The sequence below is a fragment of the Aotus nancymaae genome, unplaced genomic scaffold (assembly GCF_030222135.1).
Source record: "Aotus nancymaae isolate 86718 unplaced genomic scaffold, 86718_ANA_hifiasm-v0.15.2.pri h1tg000011l, whole genome shotgun sequence".
NCBI classification, from domain to species: Eukaryota; Metazoa; Chordata; class Mammalia; order Primates; family Aotidae; genus Aotus; species Aotus nancymaae.
Window position 1 is genome coordinate 86,275,053 of NW_026988422.1, and position 22,011 is coordinate 86,297,063.

General features: G+C 48.4%; 1 protein-coding gene across 4 annotated transcripts in view; it reads right to left on the reverse strand.

The window, feature by feature from the left end:
* Positions 1-22,011, reverse strand: part of CDC42BPB (CDC42 binding protein kinase beta) — a 112,434-nt gene that overhangs the window by 22,036 nt on the left and 68,387 nt on the right. For all 4 annotated transcript variants that reach the window (XM_012471198.3, XM_012471197.3, XM_021675233.2 and 1 more), the window contains exons 9-21: positions 21,237-21,316; positions 18,853-19,019; positions 18,655-18,774; positions 16,857-16,990; positions 14,705-14,947; positions 11,949-12,059; positions 10,270-10,514; positions 10,050-10,155; positions 9,160-9,284; positions 8,448-8,553; positions 6,679-6,827; positions 5,227-5,321; positions 2,205-2,284 (exon numbers count right to left, since the gene is read on the reverse strand). In XM_012471198.3, coding sequence (XP_012326621.1) covers positions 2,205-2,284; positions 5,227-5,321; positions 6,679-6,827; positions 8,448-8,553; positions 9,160-9,284; positions 10,050-10,155; positions 10,270-10,514; positions 11,949-12,059; positions 14,705-14,947; positions 16,857-16,990; positions 18,655-18,774; positions 18,853-19,019; positions 21,237-21,316 — 1,761 coding nt within the window. The remainder of the gene's footprint in view (positions 1-2,204; positions 2,285-5,226; positions 5,322-6,678; positions 6,828-8,447; positions 8,554-9,159; positions 9,285-10,049; positions 10,156-10,269; positions 10,515-11,948; positions 12,060-14,704; positions 14,948-16,856; positions 16,991-18,654; positions 18,775-18,852; positions 19,020-21,236; positions 21,317-22,011) is intronic.

The window sequence follows — 22,011 nt, forward strand, 5'->3', positions numbered from 1 at the left end:
TTGGGAGGCTGAGGCACAAGAATCACTTGAACTTGGGAGGTGGAGGTTATGGTAAGCTGAAACTGCACCACTGCACTCTAGCGTGGGCAACAGAGTAAGACTATGTCTCAAAAAAAAAAAAAAAAAAAAAGGAGGGATTAGCAAGGGCAGGTGTGCTGGCTGTAGAGAATGAGGCAGAGAGATGTCACCTCTGTCTCCATCTCTGCTGCCCGCTGTCCACAGCTGTGACTCACTCACTCACGGACAGCACTGGCTGTAAACTCACTTTCTCCTGGGCTCTCTACTCTGTTAATGGTACAGAAAGCTGCTGCTTTCCTGGCCGCCTCCACTCGGCAAACAAGCACTGTCTCTGGTTCTCTGGATCCTTCATGCCTCCCCACAGCAACGTGGAGAGGCAATGACTCGTGTAGAAACAGGCTTATCAAAGACCCGGCAGGCACTTACTGGTTAAATAGATTTGCTTCTTCAAAACTGAGGATTTCAGGGAAAAGACAAGCAATGCCAATTTGATAAATCAAACAAACAGTCTGACAGGTGAAGGTGAACAGGTGTGCATCCAGAATTGCTGTGAGCAACGCAAACCTGCTTGGGTATTGTAATGACTGACCCAGGCCAGGATGCTAAGAGCCCACCCCAGGGGAGGCTGCTACCAACAGACGCCCACATGGGCACCTGCTGACTGCCCCCTACTCACACAGGCAGCAACCCTAGCCAACCTCACCTCAACCCAAAGATCAGACTCAGCATCACCCTCCCTGGGCAGGCCAGCCTTTGTGCGAGAGAAGGGCACAGCTACTCCTGCAGAGAGTCTGTGCCAAAAGGTTCAACCACATCTGATCAAGACGAAACATCAGGCAAACCCAGAGTGCACATTCTGGAGGACAACTGGCCTGGGCGCCACTAAAATATCAGTCACAAAAGAGGGGACAGATGGGGGAATTGTTCCAGATTAAAGGGGAAAAAAAAAGACCAAATGCGATTCGTGATCACCAGGTGGATCCAGAACTAGGAGGAAAAGCCAGCAGGAAAGGACATTCCCAGGACAAGGGACATCTGGATATGTGCTGTCCCACGGCACCAGTGCAGAATGCCTGATGAGTGACTGTGGTGATGTGGGAGAACAGCCCTATCTTAGGAAATATCTGAAGTATGCTGGGGTCACTGATGCCTGCAAGTCACTTTCAAACACTTCCGAGGAAAAGAGTCTCTACGTTGAAAGAGAGAAAGCGAATGCAGCAAAACCCCAGGGGAGGGACATGTACACCTGCAGCCCATTCTTCACACTCGCCTGCAGGGTTCGAGTTTTCTAAATCAAAGGCGGGAACCACCTCCCCACCCCGCGCCCCATCAGGAGTTGCATTAGTGAGGTCTGCTCTCCCGCTCCAGGGAGCTTCGCGTGCTGCTGCCAAGGGTGTGTCCCTACAGGTCCAGGAGAGGAGGAAAGGCTGCCCTGCCTCCATGGAATGCCAAGAACCTGCAGCCCATGAGGGAGGCAGCAGGGTCTGCTCCTCGCTCGACAGCTGCTTCCCGAGTAGATGGCCAGTGGCTCTGGCTGCCTGAGAGGGTAGGCTTCCTTGCCAGGGTCTCAGTGAGGCACCTGGTGCCAGACTGTTTCCATCAACCACCTTTCCCATCAACCTCTGACGTCAAACTCTATAGCTACACAGATGGTAACACAACTAATGTATTTTTATTCACTCTAGTGTGGGAATTTAAAAAAAAATTTTTTTTTTTTTTTAAGAGATGGGGGTCTCGCTACGTTGCCCAGGCTGGTCTTGAACTCCTGGGCTCAAGTGATCCTCCCACTTTGGCCTCCCAAAGTGTCGGGATTACAGGCATGAGCCACCACACCCAGCATAGGGTGAGAATTTGTATTAAAACATTTACTTGAAATAGTCACTACACAGCTGAGGCCAGTGTAGATTTCTCCCGGAAGATGCTGAGCAGTTTCTTAATCTAATTTCTACTTAATTTGAGTTGAGAAAGCTTTTCTGGGAACAACTCAAATACCTTGAATGCCTCCCACCTTATGCATTGAATGTGGGTGGCTTACATGTGGGTCAATTACATAGTTAGCACAACTCTGAGATAAACACTGAATGTATATTTACTGTTGTATTTGTGGCCCCATGAGTAGTGAAATATTACACTATTTCTAACTTATTATAAACTCATCAGTCACTTAAAAAAAAACAATGACTTACTCTAAATGTCAGGTCATGTGCAAGAGGAGCGGTGTTGAAATACTCAAAAATTGAATCCTGAAAATCTGGAAGTTTGAGCCCTGTAAGAAGAAACAAAGAATACTCAGGGTGAAAAACTAAAGTCTACATAATATTTTCAGACAGAAAGACTCAATGTCTTCAGGATGTCAATTCTCCTTAAGTAACTGATACATCCAACATGAACCCAATTTAAAAAACCACTAGGCTTTCCCCCAAAGCTGAACAAGAATCAAAAAGTTCACTTGAAGAAGTAACCAAGGGGCCGGGTATGGTGGCTCATGCCTCTAATCCCAGCAGTTTGGGAGGCTGAGGCAGGTGGATCACTTGAGGTCAGGAGTTAAAGACCAGCCTGGCCAACATCTGAAACTCCCATCTCTGCTAAAAATACAAAAATTAGCCGTGTGTGGCGGTGGGTGCCTATAATCCTAGCTACTTGGGAGGCTGAGGCAGGAGAATCTCTTGAACACAGGAGGCGGAGGTTGCAGTGAGCCGAGATAGCACCACTGCACTCCAGTGGGCAATAGAGCTAGACTGTGTCACACACACACACACCCCCACCCCCACCCACCCAAAACTGCAGGATGGGTGGGCTGGGGGTGGGTGGAGAAAGAGATCTACCACCAGGTATTAAAGCAGATTCAGTAAGGCCTCTATGATAAGAATCATGGCCCGGGGCAGTGGCTCACACCTGTCATCCCAGCACTTTCGGGGGCCAGGGAGGGAGGTTGGCTTGAGGCCATGAGATTGAGACCAGCCTGGGCAACACAGAGAGACCCCACTGCCACAAGAAATAAATAAATAAAATTAGCTGGGCATGGTGGCATGTGCCTGTGGAGCTGGGGAGACTGAGGATGCACGTGCCACTGCACTCCAGCCTGGGTGACAGAGTGAGACCCTGTCACAAAAAAAAAAAAAAAAACCCTACACACAAAACAAAAACAAGAATAAGTGGTTCTTGCCCACGAACAATGGAACAGGGTAAAAATCCAGAAATAGACCCAAGTGCCCATGGCGATTCTGTACGTAACAACAGTCGTACATAGCTTCATAACTGATACTGGACAAGTAGCTTGCCCTTCGCAAAAGATAAAACTGGATATATTCCTCAAACTGTCAGAGCAAATTTCAAATGGATTAGTATTCTAATTAAAAAACTGGGGCCAGGCACGGTGGCTCATGCCTGTAATCCTAGCACTTTGGAAGGCAAGGTGGGCAGATTGCTTGAGTCCAGGAGGAGTTTAAGACCAGCCTGGGAAACATGGCGAAACTCTGTCGCAAAAAAAAAAAAAAAATAGCCAGGTGTGGTGGCACATGCCTGTAGTCCCAGCTACTCAGGGGGCTGAGGTGAGAGGATCATATGAGCCCAGAAGGTTGAGGCTGCAGTGAGCCCTGACTGCGCTACTGCACTCCAGCCTGGGCAACAGAGTGAGAGCTTGAATCAACAAATCAAGAATGAAACCACACAAGCATGAGAAGAAAGCATGGAAGAAAGCATGGGGAATTCTTCCAACAACTGGGAGTCAGGTATATTTTCTCCTATTTATGACTCAAAAAAGGAGAAAGACTGAGAACTCGACACACACAAAAATTTGAAAAAAAATTTTTTTTTGTTGAGAGATGGAATCTCAGAATCTGGTTGTCACCCAGGCTGGAGTGCAGTGGTGAGATCTCGGCTCACTGGCAACCTCCACCTCCAAGATCAAGCAATTCTCCTGCCTTAGCTTCCCAAGTAGCTGAGACTACAGGCATGCACCACTAAGTTCAGCTAATTTTTGTATTTTTAGTAGAGATGGCAAAACCACTTTTATTTGGCAAAAAAATAAATTAACGAATAAGCAAAGGCAAAGAGAAACTAGGATATTTGCAGCTTACATCACAAACGAAAGGCACTAACCCCCAAAATACAAAAGGCGTTAGAAATTAGCAAGACTAACAACCTGAATTTTTTTAAATGGGCAAACAATAAAGATACATCATTCACAAAATGCAAAAGTCCCTCAAACATATAAAAACATGCGCCATCTTGCTTATGAGAAATACGCAAGTTAAACCTATCCGGAGATGTCATTTCTCACCTGTTCAGAGATGCAAAAATCCCAAGTCTGAACTCATCCTTTGTGGGTCAGCTGTGGGGCAGAAATCCCTCATGCAGGTGGGAGGAGCGTCAGTGCACAGCCTCTGGAGGCCTGTCCGTCAGTGCTGAGCACAAGCGTACAGGCATGTTTGCCCTCTGCCCTGGCAATCCCACTTCTAGAACTCTATTCCGAAATACACTGACAAAAATGGGAATGTTCCATCCACGCAATCACTCCTGGCAGCACCTTCTATGGCAGCAAATGCCAGGGAATAACCCAACCCAGTGGCCGGCCAGCCCAAGGCAGTGCACAGTACAGCTTCAGAAGGAGGCTGGGGTGGCCTCCCCAGCACAGAATGATGTCTTTTGTGTCATCAGGGCACACAAATGTGTGCTTAGATGTGTATTTGCCATATGCTTTCAAGATAAAAGAAGGATAGGCCAGGCATGGTGGCTCACACCTGTAATCCCAGCACTTTGGGAGGCTGAGGCGGGTGGATTGCTTGAGATCAGGAGTTGCAGACCAGCCTGGCCAACATGGCAAAACTCCGTCTCTACTAAAAGTATAAAAATTAGCCAGGCATGGTGGTGGCAGGAACCTGTAATCCCAGTTACTCAGGAGGCTGAGGCAGGAGAATCGCTTGAACCTGGGATGTAGTGGTTGCAGTGAGCAGAGATCGCGCTACTGTGCTCCAGCCTGGGTGACAGAGTGCGTTTCTGTCTCAAAAAAAAAAAAGGAAGGATAAACCAAAAACAATGGCTACCTTTGGGGAAAGTATCTTTTGAAGATGCTGTTTGAAAATGTTGATTTTTGGAATTCTGTGTTTTATGTAACTAAAATAACAACTGAATCAAAAAGAAAATAAAACCATTCATTTGAAAAACACTTATATTCAAATAATGCAAAATCACATGACATTAATTTACCAGTATCTGCTCTGAATTTTTCTTCCATCTTTTTCTTCAAAATTTCCATTTCTTCTATTAATTCTCTGTTTTTGGCTTCGGAATCCTTTAGTTTACTAAAATAAAAAAATGAACAGCTTTAAGTGCACTGAGAAGAGGCTATCTATGAGCTGAGCTGGGGCAGGTCAGGACGAGGGGGCCGGGGTTTCTCCCCTGCACCTGGACTTTTCAGAACACAGCAGCTCACGCTGGGCCTTTCTATCGCAAACACTATGGACAGTATGAATATTTCAAATATAATCATTCAAACAGGGATTTAAAAAGTCATGGCTTAGGAAGGCATGCCTCATGAAGGCCTAACGGAGTTCTGACCTTCCTCATCGCCTTTCCAGGTGAGTCCTCTGTTCTCCAAGGACACAGGGCCCAGGCTGCTCAGCCATCAGCCCCGTCAATGTGTTTCCCATAACTGGCAAGACGGCGGCTGCACCAAACAGCAGCAGCACCACCGTGCAGGCAGCCTTGCAACCCAGTGACTTTGTGGAGGGCCAGAGAAAGTCAGGGTGCCATGGGGAACACCTGGCCAGGAGGGATGCAGTTTGTGGGGTCCATTCCACTCATCAGTGGGCAAATCATCTTGCCTCCATGCACCTGCACCTGGATCTCATTGTGTGTGAATGCGGTAACAAGAGTGCCTACCCTACTGGGCTGTGGGAGGGTCACAGGATTTAACGGAACAGTCTTACGGCAGTTCCTGGTACAAAGAAAGTCCAGCTAACTGATACCTATTACTATTAATTTTGTTAGCCCCAAACTGATAAGATTTGGGACTTGGTGATTCTGTTAGAGACACTGTCCCTCCCAGGTCCTCCCCCACTTCCTGGCACAGCAGAACTGGCCCGGTTTTCATGAAACCGACGTTCATTATGGTATCCTGAACATGTAAAACAGGACCTGCAAGAGTAAACTCTCAGCGAATACTGACTGAATTTACTGCTGTGTGAAAATGGCACTCTCGTTACTGCTTGGAGTTAGGGAAAAATTTCAAGTGAGAGAATGTCATCTTCAACCTCTGTTTTAAAATATTCACGTTAGCTTAAAAGGAACAAGTCTGAGTTAGGGAATGGAGAGGCACTGAGGTGACCAAGTAGTGAGAGAGGCTCCTGTCAGACAGTGTATGAGTCTCGCTACCCAGCGTGGGGGCACACGCACCCACTACTGTGAAAACACTGCCTGCACCGCGCCGTGCACCCCTGCGGCAGGCGAGGCTCTGCACCCACTTGGCCGCCTCCCCAGAGCAGAACGGCCCACTCTTCAGGCTCCTGCAGGGGAAGCCGACTTGCTGCCTCCCAAGACTCCAGCAAGCACCGCAGCCCCAATTTTCCAGGCGAGGTGCATCAGAGCCCGAGAGGCTAGGCTGGCTCAGGGCCACACAGAGCCCACGCTTACTCAGAGTCAGACCCCAGCACCAAGTACCTTTCCAAGGTGAGGTTGGCGTCCTTGACCTTCCTCAGCTCCTCCTGGACAAGCTGCTTGGCCCGGATCTCCGCCTCCAGGGCCGACTGCAGCTCCAGCCTCGCGGACATGTCCAGCTTCTGGCTGCGGCGCACCTTCCACAGCGGATCCTGAAGACATGGTTACGGCTTTAAAAATGCATTTGCGGTTATCTACGCTTTAAATTAATATTAATAAATAAGTGATCTTTGTCTAATCTGAAGCCATTACTGTTTCATTTAGCTATTAACTTTAAATTGTCGAGGTGCCTCAGAACCAGTTTTAGTTTTGATATTTTATGACTTTTACTCTTCCTTAGAAATCTTTGAGAAAATAACATTTACTTTATTTTTTAGAAGAATAAAACTGATTTTGTAGTGCAATTTCTTTTTCTTTTCTTTGTTTTTTTTTGAGACAGAGTTTCTCTCTTGTTGTCCAGGCTGGAGTACAATGGCGTGATCTCGGCTCACTGCAACCTCTGCCTCCAGGGTTCAAGCAATTCTCCTACCTCAGCCTCCTGAGTAGCTGGGATTACAGGTGTGCGCCGCCATGCCTGGCTAATTGTATTTTTAGTAGAGACGTGGTTTCACCATGTTAGCCAGGCTAATCTTGAACTCCTGACGTTGTGATCTGCCCGCCTTGGCCCCCAAAGTGCTGGGTTTACAGGTGTGAGCCACCGTGCCTGGCCTCTGTAGTGCAATTTCTACATGGGTCCACTGGGCCCTGGAACCTTTTACAAACCTAAGGTACATTATAGGATTTGGTTATCTTTTCCTCATAACTTGAAACATTTTGCTATTTCACAATCCTGGGAATTATGTCATTTCACATTCCTGTGATTAAAAAACAAAAAGACTAAAACGACAGGATGAAGCAACAGTGGAAGAAGCCAGTCCACTGACATCATCCCTTTGTTTTCTTACTAAGTTGCCCAGTGTAGGACATCAACTTTCAAGAGGTAGGAAAGAAGTCTAGAGATGCCATCTTGATTTTTTTTATTAAACAAACAAATCTTTCATTGAACACAACTGAGAATTCTTCATTTGTCATCTATAACAGTAAAGAGAAGAAAAGGGACAGAGGAAGGCTGGGCATGGTGGCTCACACCTGTAATCCCAGTACTTTGGGAGGCTGAGGCACGCAAATCACCTGAGGTCAGGAGTTTGAGACCAGCCTGGCCAACACAGTAAAACTCTGTCTCTACTAAAATATAAAAATTAGCTGGGCATGATGGCACATGCCTGTGATCCCAGCAACTTGGGAGGCTGAGGCGGGGGAATCACTTGAACCTGGGAGGTAGAGGCTGCAGTAAGCCGAGATCACGCCCCTGCACTCCAGCCTAGGTGACAGAGTGAGACTCTGTCTTGGGGAAAAAAAGAAAATACACAGATTTCACATGTACCCCAAAACCTAAAATGCAATTAAAAAAAAATACACAGATCGCGAAATGAACCAATAAAATTAATAAATCAAAGCTGCTCTGAGGGCAGAATCCAGTCTTAATTTGAGATGACATCACAGAGCTCAGTACTCAGTATCTGCTAAATGAATGAATACCATCGAGAGAAGAAGCTATGATGATCTGACAGCTGGCAAACACTGGTGCTCCTTAAATTGGGGAACTAGTTGCATAGAGGTCTCTTGCATCCCTGTAATTCCCTAAACAGTACTTAAATGTCACATTCATCCTTAAAATAAAACCATTAATGGATTATTTGGTAAGTGAAATGCAGGCATCGAACAAAACCTACCAGTGTTCTTGACCCCAGACTAGAACTCCTCAAAGCCTCGAGCTCTTCGGTCATCTTGGAAGCAAGAGCTTGAAGGTAACCCCGGGCATCTTTCTCATCGCTGACCCTGGAGGAGGAAACAGATGTTCTGTTTCATGAAGCATGGCCATCAGCGAGACACCAAACAAGAAGGGGACGTTCCCCCTTCCTCAGGACACAGTGACACAGTGTCGTGTGAGCCAAAGTGTCCTCACTGTACTCCTGCTGCATACGCGGTCTCTCATTGATGGAAGCATCATTACATGGCACACAACTACAGTTTAAAAAGACACCCAACTTCCAAGACCCCCACAAAAATTAAAAATAAATTTTTTTTTTTTAATTTCAGCTTCATCCCTTAGGAGCGGAGGGCAGTTCCCAGCTTGCCCCCAGTCTCCCTGGTGCTAGCGCAGTCGCTTCGGGAGGGCTCTGCTTCCCACATCTCTGAGAACGAGGGGTGTGAACGGCTTGCCCCAAGTCCTTCAGAGGGTTGGTGGGGGCGTGTTTCTACCTCTAGTCCAGCAGAACCACTGCCCCAGACATGAGAAGTTCTGGGGAACAGAAGTGAGACCTGCACCCCAGGCTGAGGGGCACGACCTGGCATGGAGCACAGGATCAGGCAGCAGAGGCAGGGCAGGCCTCGTGGGCTGAGCGGGGAGCAGCTTCACGGCTGTGAACAGGGCCGCGCACGTACCACTGAATGATTTCCGCAATCTGAGCTTCCCAGTGAGCCACCGACTCCTTCTTGGCTGCCAGATCCTGCAGCTCATCCTCCAGCTGTCTATTTTGAGCTGTGAGTTTATCCACAAAGGAACAGAGCTGAAATGGAACAATTTCACCACAGAACTTGTTAATCGGGCATCCTTTAAGTGTGCTGGCATTAACACAAGTTCTTTTGAAGACTTTGAAAATTTTCTTTAATCGTCATGAGATTTTTCCAAACTAAGTTCATGATACGGATTTTTTCATTGTATCTCACTTAAGTCACGTTTCAATTCAAATCTAAACCTAAACTGATGGAGCTAGTGACTTCAGGTAATTGGCACCTTTTCGCTAAATATAAACATCCTACTTACAAGACCAAACATATTACTTCATTCAAAAATTAAAACAGTCATATGCGGTGAAACAGCAAGAAACGGCCTCAAAAACGTGTCCTTGTGCATGCAGCGTGAATGTGCTCACGCCAGCCTAGACGGCGCGGCCGCCGCACACCAGGCCTATGGCGCAGCCCGTTACTTCCTGGCTGCAAGCCTGCATGCCATGTTGCTGTGCAGGATGCTGCCGGCGGCTGTCACACAATGCTAAGTATCTCTGTATCTAAACACAAGAGGTAGAGGCAAAGTACAGTACTATGATTGCATGGGACCCTGTGGTATACACGGTCTGTCACTGACAATCGCGTTGTTACACAGCATGTGACTGCACTGTAAAAAGACACCAAACTTCCAAGGCTCAGGAATGAAGACATCATATTCCCCCATAGACATAAATACCTACTATGTACCCACATAAATGGATAATAAAAGTTTTTTTTTTTTTACAACTTCCATACGAAGTGCTAACTCAGATACTGTGGGTTACCTTCTCGTTTTCCGCAGTTACCTTCTTGTTCTCATCAAACAGCATCGCTCGTTCTCGTTCGTATTTATCTTTTATTGTGCCTACCGCCTCTTCCATCTCGTTATGCCTGCCAAGGTGAGCGAGAAGCAGTTTTAAAAGCTCGTTAACTTCACTAATATTCATCTCTACGGCGTGGGCATCAGCTTTCATTTTCTGCACTGAGGAGCTCACGAAAACCTACCGTTCTCGTTTTGACTTTTCTAATTTATCTTTCAGCATCAAGATTTCTTTCTGCAGGGCCAGCTGGTGGCTTTCTGAATCATGCACCTCCTTCTTCACATTTTTCACTTCTAGCACATGGGAGGCCTCACGTCTGACCAATTCCTCTTCATAAAATAAAACTTTCTTCTCCAGCTCAGATTTTATTTTGGAAATCTCTTGCTGGTGTTCTGAAGTGGCACCTGGTCCCCGGCCGCCTTGCTTCATCTGAAGATAAAGGTTAAAATAAGCTGACGAATCTGTGTCCTCCAGGGCCACACTGTCAGTTCATCCCCAGCAAGTGCAGACACCTTCCCAAGGACCATCTGTGTGCCTGGACTACACGGATGGCGGAGCTAACCTGGTTAATGTGATCCAGATTCTAGGGGGTCACAGTAGGAGACAGCCTTGCAGAGGGATGCGCCCAGGTCTGCCTGGGACCCCCGAGGCTCTGCCTGGGACCTCCGAAGCCCTGCCGCATACTCTGTTCATCACGCCTGCAGCATCCTTCTGAGGGCTGACTCTGGGCTTGGTCCCCTTCTTGTGACTGGGGTGACACTGAGGTCTCTGCTCTCACGGGGTTGGTAAGGACTGACAACAAACCAGTAAAGGGGCAGAGAAGCTGCACACCCTGGCTGGGATATAGGGAGCAGAGGGGTGCCCGAATGGCCAGGGCAGCATCTGTGAGGCATTGGCCTGTTGAGTGAGGTGTCAGGCTAGGGGCAAAGAACAAGGGCACAGGCTGGAGTGAGGTGGGACATGCTGGCTGTGCTCGCAGCACGCAGAGAGACCAGTGTGTCTGGAGTGGCGGGCAGGGAGTCGGGGGAGAGGCACTGCAGGGCTGCAGCGGGCAGGAAGGTGGCTGCTGGACAGCCGCGGAGCCATGGATGCCCTGGCTGCAGGAATGTGCTCCAACTTTGGTCTGCCAAGCTCACTCTGCCTGCTGCGCCACAGGAGAGACTCGAGGGCTCAGAAAGGGGCAGAGAGCTTCGGACACCACATGCGAGATCCAGCCAAGCCACGCTGCCAGAGAGGAATAGCATCTCAGGCCCATGGGCCAGAGGATGAGCTGCAGATCACCGAGGCAAAGGGAGAGGACAGACCCATCACATGCACCTCACACATGAGGAGACCCAAGCCATGCTATGCTGCCAAGGAGACCCCCCCGGCCCCCTGCCCACTCGGCTGCTGTGGCCTTCCCCTCTCCTGCCCTCCACGGCCTCCCTGCCGCCCTCCAGCCCCACCAGTGGGTCCTGACTGATGGCCAGCCTGTCTCTTCCCCAGTCAGCAGCAGGTCATGGGCTGTAAGAAGCTTTTTCAAAATTCAACTGCATGGAATTTAGAATGCCACAATGTGAAGAAAGCTATGAATTGACTGGGCTGGAGCAGGAAATGTGCCGATTAGATATCAGTTTTCTAGGACTTACTGTGAGCTGCCTGAAACTTTCATATAACAAAGGAAAAAAATACACTTGGCCTTCAAAAATAAAAGCAGTCGGGAAGGCAAGGGCCATGCCCCCTCTCCGATGGGTGTCTTGTTTGAGCAGCCTTGGGTGACATGCAGCTTGGACCACACATCACACAAGGTGACTTCCACGTGATGGCGTCAGCAAAGATGAGCGTCCCTCTCAGTTGAGGGTGGAGACCCCCGCCCAGCACTACCTTGAGGGCCTCCAGCTCGCTTTCCATCTGCTTGGAGAAGTTCTCACTGTGCTCACGAAGCTTGCGCTCCTTGGAGGCCTCGGCAACAGCATCATCAAGCTGAGCTTCCAACTACAAAAGGAAGATCGGCTTTCTATTAACACAAATCGAGCTCTACCTCATCAAGTCAGAGCTTCACCCGCAGGACTCTATGAGAACAAGACCTCAAAAGAGCTTTGCGAGTGTTCGCCCTTCATCAAATCTTATCACAAATTAAAGTTTGAGAAATACACTTCAGGATTCAACTGGGATGGTTGGTTAGTAATAAAACAACGTTCAATTCTAGCTTAAATTGATACTTTGAGATTAGATTTTAAGAAAGGATATGTTTCTTGAAATTTACATTTCACTGATTTGTGAAAGCAAGTACTTCTGGTATCTGTAGAACACAGATTCATTTATTAAATGGATCACTTCAAACACCCACAAGAAGAGCGAGCAGAAGAGCGAGCCCGCGTGCCGGCACCAGCTTCGATAATGCACTCCTGAGCCAAGTCCGCTTCCCCTCTGCCTGTGCCCAGACCCCACGTGCCGGCACCAGCTTCGATAATGCACTCCTGAGCCAAGCCCGCTTCCCCTCTGCCTGTACCCAGACCCCGCGTGCCGGCACCAGCTTCGATAATGCACTCCTGAGCCAAGCCCGCTTCCCCTCTGCCTGTACCCAGACCCCGCGTGCCTGCATCAGTTTTGACAACGCGCTCCTGAGCCAAGCCCACTTCCTCTCTGCCTGTGCCCAGACCACTGGAGGGCAAATCCCAGGCACAACTACAAATATATTTGGGTTGCAAAACAGACTGTCTAAGGAGAGGACAAACAGGTCCTCTGTGGCTAAACAACAAAGAGCCCTGAACTTGAAAGGACAAGAGCATGTGCTGTCAGGCCTTCTCATTCATGGGACTTACTAAGGAAATTTTAATAGAGTTCTAAACTAAGCATTGGTTAAAATATGCCGCCTATTAACAGCGGAACAATCAGAATACCTAGGGCAGCAGTTCTCAAAATGGGGCTGAAAACCCCTGGGGTCCTGAGACATTGTCAGGGGTGTGTAAGGCCCTTCGTTTCCTATTAGCTATCTGTGGGAGCCAGGATTTCTTCATGTACTTTATCCAGAACAGCACAGCAAAACTAGATTGAAGACATACTACTCAGTCAGATATTAAGGAAAAGCTCACAAAACGTAAAAAATGCCATTCTTCTTGCCAAATTTTTAAAGAAGTAGTTACTTTTCATTAAACACGTTACTTACGTTAACATGAAATGGATTTTCATTGTATTAACAAAATTCTCTGTTTTAATGTCTGCCACGGTGCATGTTCAGAGCTGCAGTCTACATAAGAACGCTCTTTGAGGCTGTGATCATTCCGAGACTGTCGAGGAGTGCTAAGGCCAAGACACTTCAGAACTGCTCACCTAAGCAAGCGCCCCAAGTGTGCTCCTCTGTCATCTGCCTTTCATATATATACATTTTTTGAGAGGGGGTCTCACTCTGTCGCCCAGGCTGGAATGCAGTGGTATAATCTCGGCTCACTGCAGCCTCCGCCTCCTGGGCTCAAGTAATTCTCCCGCCTCAGCCTTCCGAGTAGCTGGGATTACAGGCGCCCGCCACCACACCCAGCTAATTTTTTTTTTTTTTTTTTTTTTTTTTTGGTAGAGATGGGGTTTTGCCATGTTGCTTAGGCTGGTCTCAAACACCTGAGCTCAACGATCCAGCCATCTCGGCACCTCCCACAGGGCTGGGGCTCGGGATTTGCCTTTCTACTGCCACCTTCCCTGTGTGGACTGCAGGTGTCTTACTCACATAAGCCAGGCCACATCACAGTACAGCATAAACACCCTGCTTACTTAAAAGAGAATTTAAAAAAATCAGCACTACAAGAGCCTTACTGTAATTTCACCAACAGCTATTGAGAGATGAGAATAACAAGATAAATGCTCAGCTGATCCAGGCCAGGCGTGGTGGCTCATGCCTGTAATCCCAGCACTTTGGAAGGCAGAGGTGGGCTGATCACTTGAAGTCAGGAGTTTGAGACCAGCTTGGCCGACATGGTGAAACCCTGTCTCTACTAAAAATACAAAAATTACCTGGGTGTGGTAGCACATGCCTGGAATCCCAGCTACTCGGGAGGCTGAGGCAGGAGAATCACTGGAACTCAGGAGGCAGAGATTGCAGTGAGCCGAGATTGCACCACTGCACTCCAGCCTGAGCGACAGAGCAAGATTCTGTCTCCAAAAATAATAAATAAATAAAAGGCTGCGTGCAGTGGCTCACGCCTATAATCCCAGCACTCTGGCAGGTGGATCATGACGTCAGGAGATGAAGACCATTCTGGTTAATATAGTGAAATCCCATCTCTACTAAAAATACAAAAAAAAAAAAAAAAATAGCCAGGCATGGTGGCATGTGCCTGTAGTCCCAGCTGCTCAGGAGGCTGAGGCAGGAGAATCGCTTGAACCCGGGAGGTGGAGGTTGCAGTAAGCAGAGATCGTGCCACTGCACTCCAGCCTAGACAACAAGAGCAAAACTCCATGTCAAACAAAAACAAAAACAAAAAACAAAAAACAAAATAAATGCTTGGTCGATCAACTTACTGGGCTCCACAGAAAATTTCTGACCCCTTTTATAGTAATTGTCATCAGACAGCCCAAGACTTCAAAGACATTTTATTAAAGCCACACCAAGTCCAGGTCAGTACCACCCTGAACCATCCAAACACTACCTCTTTCCTGAGCTTCTCAGACCTCCGCATCTCCTGCCGCATTGCATCCACCTTCTGCATGGCCACCTCCATCTCCTCCTCCTTGTCCCGCAGCTGCCGGGATACCTTCTGCTTCTGGGAGCGGAGCTCAGCCATGCGCTCGTTCAGCTCCGAGAACTCCTGCAGGGCCAGCTTTCGCTGCTGATGGGCATCTCTGAGTTCTTTGGCCTGGGATTTCAACCGCTCTGAGGCTTCAACAAGTTGCTGAACAAAAACAATTACAGATGTTTTACGTTTGCTTAACAAAGTCTTAGAAGGCTAGAGGTTCAGTCTTCTGAAGAGTTAAAATTGACAGCCAACGCTGGTTACAGATTAGAGCCACAGATCTGAGAAATCCCCTGCCTGGAAAAAGATCTGTGCTCTGTCTCACTCCAGCCACACAGGAAACAGGAAGGCCACCTGGGCTCAGCTGCTGCGTACCAACTCCACACCAATAAAGGCCCCACAGGCTGGGTGCGATGGCTCACACCTGTAATCCCAGACAGAACTTTGAGAGGCCGCGGTGGGCGGATCACCTGAGGTCAGGAGTTAGAGACCAGCCTGGCCAATATGGTGAAACACTGTCTCTACTAAAAATACAAAAAATTAGCTGGTCATGGTGGCAGGTGCCTGTAATCCCAACTACTCGTGAGACTGAGGAAGGAGAATCACTTGAACCAGGAGGCAGAGGCTGCAGTAAGCAGAGATCATGCCATCACACTCCAGCCTGGGCAACAAGAGCAAAACTCCGTCTGGGGGTAAAAAAAACCACAGCCACATGGGCAGCCTGCTTACAGGAGGACACCTGGATCTGTAATGCCAGCCTCTGCCCGATGTCACCTACAGAGCTGCAAAGCTGAATGAAGCATTTGGACACTCAATCTAGTTAGTTAAACACAAGCAAAATCAGAAAAGAACACACATACACAAAGTGCTGAAGGTTAAGTCAAAGTGAAGAACTGTATAAAAGCAACCACTGGACAGCCTGCTCTTCACTAGAGACTGATGTGTGGATGCTGGCTGTCACTCTGAGTGGAGAGACACAAGCGGGAATTACCATGAGGTCAGCTCTACTGACAACCCAGTCTTAGCACGCACCATGCTGCCGACCCAGTCTTAGCAAGCACCACGCTGCCGACCCAGTCTTAGCACGCGCCACGCTGCCAACCCAGTCTTAGGACTCGCCAGGCTGATGACCCTGACCTCCCTCCAGCCAATCTGGTCAACCAGCTGGCAGTTCAATCACTGTCACGCCTGCTGGTCTGAGATGGAAGTGACAAGACCCCAAGCAGGCTGGCAGGTGGGCTCTCACACGCTGAGGGAGGCCTCACCAGACCTCTCTGGGCCCGCTGAGGGGTACTGTGACCCTGTTGAGCAATGAGATGCCACAGGTCCCACACCGCATTACACTTCTAGAGAAGTCACTCAGGTGGATGACAACACAGATTATCTTAAGAAACAATGTGAATTTGAAATCTGGCACATGTTAGAAAACAGATCACAGACTACAGGTTTAAGGATAACATATATAAATGGATGTATTTTAAAAAAACATGTATATAATTGTGTTACCAACATGCTGGCATCTGAGCATAAAAGTTTCCCTTATCTTACTAAAAATTCAAATTTATAAAGGAATTATGGGGGGAAATCACCCAGATTTTAACCCAGGGTCTCTGCTGCAGCTCCCTGTCATTACTAAGGGATCCCTTCTAAGAGCGGAGGCCTGGTAGAGAGAAGGGGGGGGCCCTGGCTCCAGACACAGCGTGCATCGCCATGGCCACCATGCCCTCTGGACATCTTTCCTTGCTTCAGAATGCAGTGGGTGTTCCTTTCTCTGCGGGTCTGAAGTGGAGACTGGAGATGCTGACGGCAAGGTGGATGCCTGCTGTGGGCGAGGGGGTGGAAGGCACCTGCCACTGGGAGCCAAGCTCTGCCAACTGACGCAGGGCTGGGCAGCAGGCAGACAGGTGTGCAGGGGCCCCAGGGTCAGGCTTGGTCCTGGTGTCCTGCATGCGGCAGGGACAGCCCATGGGCAGGAATCCCAAGAGTTCTCCCATCGTCTGCATGAACTTGAACTTGTTAAACTCTGCTAAGTCCTGTAAGCCCTTCTCACCTCAAACCAAGCGCCTACCTTGTGCAGCTCCTCCTTCTCCTGCCGGACCACGCGGTGCTGCTTCTCTAGTCCCCGCAGCCGCTGCGTGGAGTCTTCACGCTCTTGGCGAAGCGCCACTGTGTCCTCAAGTTGTCGCTCGAGCTTGTTTGAATCTGGGCAAAAGAGGAAATAAACTGGTTCCTTTATGTGTACTGACTATATGCAAACTTTGTTAGCTGACTTACTGATAGGAAATTATTTAATAATTCACAACATTTTTTTCATTCAGAGGATTATTTACTTACACACACACACACACACACACACACACACACAGTGTCACGGGCATAGCTACCCACACGCCTGTGCTGAACAGGCTCCAGACAGACAGACAGACAGACACACACACACACACACACAGTGTCATGGGCACGGCTACCTGCACACCTGTGCTGAACAGGCTCCAGACAAGACAGTCACACACACACACACACACACACACAGTGTCATGGGCACAGCTACCTGCATGTCTGTGCTGAACAGGCTCCCTACAGACAGACAGACAGACAGACACACAGACACACAGACACACACACAGTGTCATGGGCACAGCTACCTGCATGCCTGTGCTGAACAGGCTCCCTACAGACAGACACACAGACACAGACACTGACACAGACACAGACACACAAACACACAGTGTCATGGGCACAGCTACCTGCATGCCTGTGCTGTGCTGAGTAGGCTCCCTACAGACAGACATACATACACATACATACAGCCATGGGCACAGCTACCTGTATGCCTGTGCTGAGCTGACTTCACACTGACCTGACAGCAATCTCCCCTGGGGACTGGGAGCCCTTGGATGGCACAACTTGTCTGCCTCAGTCCTCCTAACCTGTGTAACCCAGCACAGTGCCTGGCCCTTTCTCAGTGTACAGGAAAGGTGTATAAGTGACTCAATCAAAGAAGCCCTTTTTTGGATCAGGACAGTGGGGTTCCTGATAGGAAATGCAGAGAAGTCACGGGAGAGATTCAAAGTGCGCTTGGGAGGTGAAAGTCAACTACAAAGCCAACCTGTGTGAGGTTAAGGCTTAAAAGTGATTGGAGCCTTTAGGCAACTTGGATAACCTAGGAGCCACCAAAAGAAAATGGTGATGGTAGGTCTAGCACTCAAACACCAAGAAGCAGGCAGAGTCACTGATGAAGCTTTAGAAGGAAAGCCACTCTAGGACTCTGTCTCAGAGCCACAAAGCGGAAAACTGCAACAGAAGCAGAAAATAGCCAGAGAACTTACAGATAAAACATCAGGAACCGATTCTAGCTGGTGACTATAAAATAGTATCATTAGAACTAAGCCAGCTGGGGCTGGGCATGGTGGCTTATGCCTGGAATCCCAGTATTGTCGGAGGCCCAGGTGGGCAGATCACCTGAGGTCAGGAGTTCAAGACCAGCCTGGCTAACATGGTGAAACCCCGTCTCTACTAAAAATACAAAATTAGTTGGGTGTGGTGGCGCATGCCTGTAATCCCAGCTACTTGGGAGTCTAAGGCAGGAGAATTGCTTGAACCCAGGAGGCGGAGGTTGCGGTGAGCCGAGATCATGTCACTGTACTATAGCCTGGGCAACAGAGCAAAACTCCATCTAAAAAAAAAAAAAAAGAACTAAGCCAGTTGGGGAAATACACTGACCAAAATTTCAGAAATCTAAATAAGCTTGCTAAATCCTAAGCTTTTTTCTGCTTTCCCACCTGATGAAAAGGACTCTGAAATTTCCTTTTAAGAAAGCAGGGCCCAAAAATAGAGACTAAGAAGCCATACTTTTAAACACATACCTGCTATTTTATTCTTCAAGCGTTCGATCTCTTCATTTAGCTTTTTGATTTCTTTATCTCGGTTTGAATTGCCGAGGGCCCGAGATGAGCCGTGGAGGGACTGCACAGTCTGGGTGGACTCTGGGGGACGGAAAGACAGCGTGAGGTGCGGCCTGGCCACAGCGCCCCGTCCCGCCTGCAGCCAGCGCCGCCCCTCACCCTGAAGCTTCCTGCTGAGCTCCAGCTTCTCCTGCTCCAGCCTCCGGATCCTCCTCTCATAAGCCTCCATCTGCAAGCTGTGCTCCAGGTCCCGCTGCACGTCCTCATCTTTGGTTAATGTGTTGGACTGCATTATGCTCTTCAGAGAGCCTCGATCAGAAAAACAGCTGGAAATAAAGCAACAGGTTTTTCTGATCTACTGAGAGTTTAGCAATTTCAAAGCATTTTAAAACTTCCTGGGATGAGCGACAGTCTTTTTAAATTGGCAAACAAAAATACCTGTGAAAAGACTTTATGGTTTATGGAGCCCAAGTTAGACAAATGACCAGATGGTCAAGGAGACACTGACAAGGGCACTCCCCCACAGCTGGTCAAAGAAAACGCCTCTGCAAAGGAGGGGAAATGTCATTTCCGAATCATCCCTCACACTTAACTGTAAATGCAAAACCAGGAGGCATGGATTCTGTGTAAAGCGAGGCTTAGGGGGCAGCCCCAGCTCTTGTCTAGAGGTCAGCAGTGTGCACGGACCATCGAGAGCTTCCTGGTTCGGCCACCAACTGGCCAAGCAATCCAGAACAACCCTTTCAACCCTTTCTCCCCTGCAGGCTAAGCCACCAGTTCTAGCACTGACCAGCATGCTAACCCCCTTGCCAAGGACCAGCACACTCGATGACACACACATCCAGAGCACACGCTGATGCCCAAGACAGCTCTCCTTGAGGAGTTTAATTCCTGGGCCGCTTTAGGAGTTACTTAGTTCTGCTTAGCTCTTTATGTCACGATGCAGTCAGGAAAATTTTGAGCTCCTATGCTGAGTCCCATAAAGGCACCAAGCACCCTTTACAGAAGGCCTAGTCCTATTTCTCCATGGGTGGTCTGAGGATGCTGGGCTGCTCCAGCCCTGTGGGGTCTGTCAAGGGAGGGGAGTCCTAGGCCCATCTGGCCAAACTACAGCCATGGGCCTGGGACCTACAAGTGTGACAACCACTTATTGAGCCTGGATGTACTAGAAAGGTCAAGAACCTCTGCACTGGGGGCCAGGAAATCAATATGTCCACCTAGAACGCCTTCAGGGGGCTGGAAGACAGCAGCTGTCACTCTGGCTTACAGGCTTTTTAACCCTGTCATCTTACACCAAAACAGATTTCCTCCAAGCTTGAGCAGAAGTATGGGGTATCAGCCGGGCACGGTGGCTCACGTCTGTAAACCTGGCACTTTGGGAAGCCGAGGCAGGCGGATCACCAGGTCAGGAGATCGAGACCATCCTGGCCAACTTGGTGAAATCCTGTCTCCACTAAAATACAAAAAATTAGGTGGGTGTGGTGGCACACACCTGTAGTCCCAGCTACTCAGGAGGATGAGGCAGGGGAATCGCTTGAACCCGGGAGGCGGAGGTTGCAGTGAGCTGAGATTGCACCACTGCACTCCAGCCTGGGCGACAGAGCAAGAGTCTGTCAAAGAAAAGAAAAGAAAAAAGGAAAAGAGAAAAAAAGAAAAGAAAGAAAAAAGAAAAGAAAAGAAAAAGAAAAAAGAAAAAAGAAAAAAAAGAAAAGAAAAAGAAAAAAGAAAAGAAAAGAAAAGAAAAAAGAAAAGAAGTACGGGGATATCTCCCTCCCAAGAAATTTCCAACTGTGGTTCCAGCCGCCAGAAGACGCTGGGGATCCAATTCTGTGGTGTTCCTTTAGGCACAGTGGGCATTTCCGTTGTCTCATTTCACCTGCCTTGCTTCCTGTAACCCCTTTCCTCTTGGTCCCTGTTTCCTTTTAAAATGGAGGTGGAACATCTCAGGCAACACAACTTTGCAAAGAGGCCCATTTGGGACTAGGGGCCACGACACACAATCCTTAAAAAAGCCAGCAGAGCATTCTGATGGAAGCCAGCTCTCAGCTGAGCACGTGTGGCCACAGCTCTGCTTGCTGCAGCCACTGACTTTATTAGAGCCGCCCCTGCCAATGCTGGCGGCCTATTGGTCAGGGGTCGGCAAACTATATCCTCTGGGACAAATTCTGCCTGTGGCCTGTTTTTGCACAATCACAGATAAGAATGATTTTAATATTTTCTTGAGCTAAGAATGGTTTTAGTATTTTTAAAGGGTTGTAAAAAGAAGAACATACAACAAAGACCATGAAACCTGAATTCTTTACTACTTGAATATCTGTAGAGAAAAAGCCTGCCAACCTTGATATTTTATCACCTGTAGTAATCAGATGCATCTATTTTAAGAACAAAAACCCATCTCCATCTCCCTTAAGCAACGGCCTCCCAGTGCACACCCCTCCCAGCACACACCCCCCCATCCCCCCCCCAACAATAGAGTGTGGCGTTTGACTGTTCATCTACTACAAGGGAAGGTTCTCCCTGGGGAATAATAAATCCAGACATACCTTTCTGTTGTGAATGTAAAACCAATGAATGGCAAATGTAATCCAGAAAAGCCTGTGTGAGAACCAGGAGGTAATATTTCCTGCATAAGAACATACACAACACAAATGAAATCTACGTTCAAACAAACAGGTAAAAAGAGGAAAGACGGTTATAGTCACGGTGACTGGAGGCACTGGGCAGAGCGTGTGGCCTTGGAGAATGGGGATTCCATGGTGTCTTCTGCAGGGGAGCCAAGGATGGCAGATCTGTCTCTCTCAAGCCTGGCTCTAAGCACTGTATGTACAATAAAGTTCACAGGATGCGCGCACTGATTTTGATGATGATAATGGCACAGGCCGTTACCAGGTTAGTGATTTTCAAAGACTTCTTATAGCCACAGAATCCTCTGCTCAACACAAGCGTGTGCAGAGTCCAACAGTGTGGACAGGCACGGCCCCTCTGAGGACATGGGACAGAGGCTGGGGACTCTCAGGTTCTTGACCTGAGACAAGAGGCCCCAAGGCTAAAAGGAACCCAAAGGTAGACTATTTCAGGTAAGTTTATTGTAACTCTATTTTTCATTCTGAGGATCTTTCCTTTTTTTCTTTTGACATGAGTTTCACTCTTGTTGCCCAGGTGGAGTGCAGTGGCGAGATCTCGGCTCATTGCAGCCTCTGCCACACGGGTTCAAGCGATTCTCCTGTCTCAGCCTCCTGAGTAGCTGGTATTACAGGTGCCTGCCACCATGCCTGGCTAATTTTGTATTTTTAGTAGTGACAGAGTTTCACCATGTTG